Source organism: Pteropus alecto, unplaced genomic scaffold (assembly GCF_000325575.1).
Source record: "Pteropus alecto unplaced genomic scaffold, ASM32557v1 scaffold483, whole genome shotgun sequence".
In the NCBI taxonomy this organism is placed as follows: domain Eukaryota; kingdom Metazoa; phylum Chordata; class Mammalia; order Chiroptera; family Pteropodidae; genus Pteropus; species Pteropus alecto.
The window spans coordinates 133,842-140,804 of NW_006433384.1; the positions used below are offsets into that span (position 1 = coordinate 133,842).

Genomic DNA, 6,963 nt, shown 5'->3' on the forward strand with positions numbered 1-6,963 from the left:
AGTGGCTGGCAGGTATCCAGTGTCTGCTCCTTCACTTGCTAACCCACTCTGGCGCAACTTAGCAGAGTCTTGAGATTCAGGACCCACAGATGAGGGTGTGGATAAGTGCTTAGGGTGGCGCTGTTTTTGTAGTTCCATGGCTCTGCCAACTGAAAAGAAAGAGTCAACAATTTGCGTTGCAAAACAACTAAAAAAAAAGATATAAGGATCTAGAAAAATGTCTGAAATATATGAGATTAATAAAAAATATAAGATTAATGAGGAAGAAAGGGAAGGAAAGGAAGAAAAATGAAAAAAATGAGACAGAAAGGAGAGAGCAAGGCAGAGGAAGGTAGAGGAGGGAAGAAGATGGAGGGATAATAAGAAAAAGGAGGGAGATGGTGGAAGATGAAGGAAGAGAAAGGAGGTAGAGGAAGGTGAGTCATGAGAAAAGGAGATGAGAAGAGCAATGGTAGGTAGTGAAAGAGGGAATGCTGAGAGACAAAGATATGAAGCTGTATTTATTAGTAAGAATGAAGATGAAGCCTTTTAGCTCTATGAGCTCTTAGAATCTCCTCACTTCTAACACAACTTCATCATTACAATATGCCTTAGAGACAACCCAGACTAATTCCTATCCTGCTCATTATCCCTGTTCACGTAAGTCACTATAAGAAACTAAAAACTCTTAGGTCATCATCTCCCACAGAACTGTACATCTTCACACATCACTAATCCTAAAAGTCATCCTTCCTTAATTCCAAAAATTCTTTTTGAGTATCCCTTGTGGTCAGCCTCTGTGAAATGTTCCATCTCCTCAACCTCTTCTCTAAAAATTTCCTTCATCTTCTCAGTGTTGTTCAACAAGAGCCCTAATGGCACCTGAGTGAGAATTCCTCATTGTGTAGGACATTCAGTATCACTGTATCACAACACCATCCCCATTCCGACCATGTCAATATATTCAAATGTGGTACTGAGTTGTGGACTATAACATGACCTAGTTTCTCCCCATAGTATCACTGTCCCCATTTCTCCAGTGGGCTGATCTCTCTCCATTAGGCCTGAGGGTAGAAGGAGATCATGAAATAAAGCACAATAGAGAGGTGAAGAAACTGTAGATTATGGAAAGAGTAAATAATACATGTATAAAGAGATTAAACAATGTATGGTGGAAAGATCTATGCACTTTTTTTTAATTTATCAGAACTTGAATGCAAACAAAATCAGAATAGGTAAATAAATTGTGTTACGGATAACTGATGGGATACTCTACTGCCATGAAAGATGTTTGTGACAATTATGTAGCCATATGGAGGAATTTAGTACAGAAATAACACTGAATAGAAGCAAGGCACATTGCAAGTTCAATGGAATCATGTTAAGAACACCCTTCTCCAGCAATTCATTCTAGCTAAATGAGCTTCTGATCAAAGGCCACATGGAATGGTAGGAATGAAGCATTTCAAACTTTAACATACTTGCACTATTGTCATGACGGCTTGGCCTCCTTGGGGGTCCCAAGATACTGGGGAATCCTCTTCGCTTCCCTTTTTCTTCGCCTTCCCTATCTTTCTTCATACTTTGCTGGAGTTGAGGTATAATTGAAGAGATAAGAGATATTTAACAGTATATTTCTTTTGTTGCTTTCAAACACAGAAATGTAATTCCAATGGTCATTTGAAAGCAATTGGTTAAATGGAAATGAGACATATGCACACATACATAGTACTCACTAGAAGTTGGCGGTGTACACAGGACTGTGTACACACAAACTTAAGATATCTTTTCAGACCCTTTAGAGTTGGTAATTTTGGGAAATAAAAAGGTGGTTTTATAACATTTACTGTGAGCTTGTTCTAAACAATTCATATATCTATCCATTGAACAAATATTTACTAAGCTCATGATGTGCAAAGGCGCTATGCTAAAAGTTGGGGATACAATGATGAAGGAGATCTTTGCCCTCACAGAGCTTCGCAATCCAACAAAAATTAAACAAAAACACAAATAATTACAAACTGTGATAGGTATCATAAAAGAAAAGGATAAGGCCATACACAGTTGGGGATGGCACTCTGTGTACATCATTTTCACTTTTTATATTGTCTAATAATTAGTTTATATCTCTAGATTTCTCCCTAGATTTTGAGTTTCTTGAGAACAGGGACCATAGCACTAATTTGCTGAAAAAGTAAATATTAAGAAGAAGAAAAGCACTGCAATCAAATGTAAAGAAGCACAGAGACCTAAATACGCTGTTATTATTCCAGTCTTACTTTGATTTTTGGAAGGAATCCAATCCGACCCCGTTTGTGCTCCAAATTTCGAGGTTCTTTTACTTTTACTCCCAAATGTTTCATGTACATGAAAATAACATACAACATTGTTGAGCTGGAGGAGAAAGGATTAAGTAAAATAAGACTTCTGAGAAAGGAGAGTGCGTAGAATAAAGATAGAAAAAGACTTCTGAAACCTCAATGATGAATTCTTAGAATTCAATCGTCAAGTCAAAAATAAGGAATTATCTATTCATTGCAAACAGAAAAGGATTTTAATCAAGACACTGGAATATTAGTCAAATAAAATAATAGGCCAGCAGAGGGAGAGAGTCTATTTTTTTTAAGTTAAAAGAAATAAAATGTAATTTAGGGCTGATAGGAGAAAAGACAGTTTCTTTTTTTTCTTAATATTCTGTAGAAAAAAACAATTCTATTACCTCTTATCTTCTTCTACAGCCTGAGCAGTCATCCTAAAATAAAAACATTTAAAAACAAATTATTAAAGTTCAATAAAAAGCGTTGCTATTAAACCCAGATACCTGAAACAACAGAACAGAGCCAGATGCTTTGAGACCCATCCTAAATCTCTGTCTCATGGAATAAAATTCCAAAAAAACCTCTTATCTCTAAAGGAACAACATGCTTTTCACACTCATGTCATCAACTATAAATGTTTTATAGCAAGAAATATTTCTAAAGCCTATGAATTGAAACCAGTGAGAGTCTTCAACCTGTTTTTGATCAGAAATTTTGTAGCTAACTCATTTTACCAATAACCTAAAAAAGAAACTGAAAAACTTTAAAATATTAGCAAAAATAAAAAATTGCAGTTTTCAAGTATTATGACAAAATAAATAGCTCCATGGACACAATCTGATACCCCTTCTAAATTTGTTCAGAGTGTACTTTCAGCATTATTAGCATCTCAGTAGAGCGGGCATTTCTACATACACTTCTGTTACTTACAACACTTCTTCAATTTTGGCAACAATCTGTTCTGCACATGCCCGTTCCTTCTCCAGAGTTACCCGGTCCTTGTCTCGCTCTACATCAAGTTTAGTCAGTTCATTTTCAGCCAAGGTCAGCCCCATGCTCCGTTTCTGCCTGAAGGGAATAGAGAAATTTCTTGAGGTAGCCTGAGGAGAAAAATTATCTCCCTCTGGAGATGTTTCATCAGAGTTTCCATAGCTATGAGTTTCTAACAACAGGCAAAATGTCACAGTATTTTATTTGGGGGCCCATGTCACTTAGGATTCCAGAGGAAAAAAAATTCTAGATGCAATCACTTGACAGAACACATATCCTGAAGGAACACACTTAGCACAGACGTAGTACTAAGCTCAAATCTTGAAATCATATGAAATGGGAACTATGAACTCTCAGTATCACTCCAACACTTTGACTCCAGATGTTCATTATGTTTTAATAACAGTGATAAAGACTTTATGCTAAGCCAAGAATTTAATGTGTAACTTTTTCCTACCGAAAAAGAAAATTAATTTGGAATAACAAAATCAGCTGATATCTATTACTAAACTTACCGAAAATCTTCCAAGTGCCTCTGAACTTCTGGATGGACTCTCTCTTGCATAGTTTGAATATAGTGACGATGTAGATCCTCAGGAATAAGCTCGGGCCTTCTTTTTTCTGCAAAAAGAAAAGGAATTAATTGATCTAAAGGTATAGTCTGTGCATTATAACTGGCAAAATATCAATGCTATTTGGTACAAACTTATCTTGGAGTAAGACAAGAAATTCTTCAATTAAATTCATGTATTTCATCTCAAAATTCAGATTTCATTTACTCTTAAATGTATTACAGACTCTCTGTTGTGATTTAGATGACCTACTAGTGACAAATAAAACCTTTTGAAATGAGCTGAGCTACATATCTAAAGAGATGTAATTCTCCAGGATACTGATGCTCCAAACTTACCTAGATCTATGGATATTTCATCAGGAACAGAAACTTTCAGGTGCTAAAACAAAAATGCAAACAAAAAATGAGACAGCTCTAACGACTTTTTAAGATATATATATAAGTACTTGTATAAAGTAAAGAGAACTTAGATACCGATATTTACAAGCATATTCATATATAAGCTTATTTACTTAAGAAAGGAGAACAATGTTTGCATGCTAATATGAATGACTCAACAGAAAACAGAAACAACCCAATTAAAAAAAGGGGCAGAGTACCTGAACAGACACTTCTCCCAAGAAGACATACAAATGGCCAACAGACATATGAAAAGATGCTCAACTTCACTAGCTATTAGGGAAATGCAAATCAAAATCACAATGAAATACCACCTCACAACTGTTAGAATGGTTATCATCAAAAGGACAAATAATAACAAGTGTTGGAGAGAGGTTGTGAGGGAAAAGGAGCCCTCATACACTGTTGGTGGGAATGTAAATTGAGACAGCCACTATGGAAAACAGTATGGAGAATAGAATTACCATACGACCCAGCAATCCCTGCTCTGGGTATTTGTATAAAAAACCTGAAAACATTTATCCACAAAGATATAAGCACCCTGATGTTAATAGCAGTATTATTCACAGTGACCAAGACACAGAAGCAACCAAAGTGTCCTACAATAGATGATTGGGTAAAGAATATGTGGTACATACATACAATGGAATATTACTCGGCCAACAGAAAAGATAAAATATTACCATTTGTGACAACATGGATGGAACCTGAGATAATCTAATGCTAAGCAAAATAAATCAGACAGAAAAAGTCGAAAACCATACGATTTCACTTATATATGAGATATAAAACTGAAAGCAACAAACATGACAGATTCAAGGACATGGACATTAGATTAGTGGTTACCAGAGGGAAGAGGGGTGGGGGGAAAGTAGGTACAGGTAAAGGGGTCAAATATTTGGTGACAGAAGGAAATTTAACTTTGGGTGGTAAACACACAATATACTATATATATGTTATTAAATTGTATACTTGAAACTTATTTAACTAACTAATGTATTTTTCAATTATACTGGCATACAACAGTATATTCGTTTAGGTATACAATATAATGATGAGACATCTATATAATTCACAAAGTGATGACCCCAAAAGATCTAGTACTCAAGATACCAGTACATAATTATACTATTACCAACTATTTTCCTTATGCTATACTTTATATCTCCATGACTATTTTGTAACTTTCAATTTGTACTTCTTAATCCCTACCTCGTTTTTCACTGACCTCCCCAACCTTCTCTCCTCTGGTAACCCTCTGGTTTTAACGTCATTGTGGGTTTTTTTAATGTTTATTTTGTTCCACATGTACATGAAATCACATGGGATTTGTCTTTATCTGACTCCACTCAGCACAATATCCTCTAGGTCCATCATAAAATATCTTTTTCCATGCCTTTACTTTCTGTCTGTGTGCCTTTTAATCTGAAGTGAGTCTATTCTAGATAGCCTATATAAAGGTCTTGTTTTCTTATCCATTCAGCCATCCTATTTTCTGAATGGAGAATTTAATCCTTTTTCATTTGAAATATTTCTTAACAAATTTGTACTTACTGCCATTCTTTATTCATATTTTGTTTCCTTTTCAATAACTTATTTATTTATTTATGGTGACACTGGTTAACGAAATCCAATAAGTTTCATATGTACACTTTAACAGTAAGGCATATATATATTTACACAGTGTATTCACCTCCCATAGTTAGATTTCTTTCTGTCACCACATATTTGACCCCCTTTACTGCATCTACCTATCCCCTCCCCTCTGGTAACCACTAGTCTACTGTCCATGTCCATGAGTCTCTGTTTGTTTGTCCTGTTCATGTGTTGCTTTTAGGTTTATATCCCACGTATAAGTGATATCATGACATTTTCAGCTTTTTCTGTCTCATTATTTCGCTTAGCATTATTATCTCAAGGTCTATCCATGTTGTCACAAATGGCAGCATTTCATCTCTTCTTAATCGCTGAGTAATATTCCATTGTATATATACACCACATCTTCTTTATTGTAGGATACTTCGGTTGCTTCCATGTCCCGGCCACTATGAATAATGCTGCTATGAACATCAGTGTGCGAATACCTTTTCGGATATGGGTTTTCAAGTCTTTGGGAAGTCTTTGGGGTAAATCCCCAGTAGAGGGATTGTTGGATCATATGGTGGATCAACCCTCAGTTTTCTGAGGAAGCTCCATACTATTTTCCATAGTGGTTGTACCAATTTGTAGTCCCACCAGCAGTGTATGAGGGTTCATTTTTCTCCACATCCTCTTCAACATTTGTTATTACTTGTCCTGTTGATAATAGCTATTCTAACAGGTGTGAGATGGCATCTCATTGTGGTTTTGACCTGCATTTCCCTAACAGCTAGCAATGTTGAGCATCTTTTCATATATTTATTGGTCATTTGTATGTCCTCTAGGGAGAAGTGTCTGTTCAGGTTCTCTGCCCTTTTTTGTATTGGATCTTTTGTTTCTGTTGTTGTTACTGAGTTGTTTGAGTTTTTTGTATATTTTAGATATTAAGTCCTTATCGGAGGCATAGATTGCAAATATATTTTCCCATTCAGATGGTTCTCTCTTTACCTAGTTGACAGTTTCTTTTGCTAAGCAGAAGCTTTTTAGTTTGATGTAGTCTCATTCATTTATTTTAGCTTTTACTTCCCTTGCTTTTGAGGTCAAATTCATAAAATCCTCTTTAAA

General features: G+C 35.5%; 1 protein-coding gene across 1 annotated transcript in view; it reads right to left on the reverse strand.

Annotated features, from left to right (window-relative positions):
• Window positions 1–6,963, reverse strand: part of ARHGEF12 (Rho guanine nucleotide exchange factor 12) — an 81,194-nt gene that overhangs the window by 36,486 nt on the left and 37,745 nt on the right. Inside the window, exons 15-21 of the mRNA XM_025044264.1 lie at window positions 4,198–4,240; window positions 3,803–3,908; window positions 3,228–3,365; window positions 2,699–2,731; window positions 2,259–2,373; window positions 1,461–1,566; window positions 7–149 (exon numbers count right to left, since the gene is read on the reverse strand). Coding sequence (XP_024900032.1) covers window positions 7–149; window positions 1,461–1,566; window positions 2,259–2,373; window positions 2,699–2,731; window positions 3,228–3,365; window positions 3,803–3,908; window positions 4,198–4,240 — 684 coding nt within the window. The remainder of the gene's footprint in view (window positions 1–6; window positions 150–1,460; window positions 1,567–2,258; window positions 2,374–2,698; window positions 2,732–3,227; window positions 3,366–3,802; window positions 3,909–4,197; window positions 4,241–6,963) is intronic.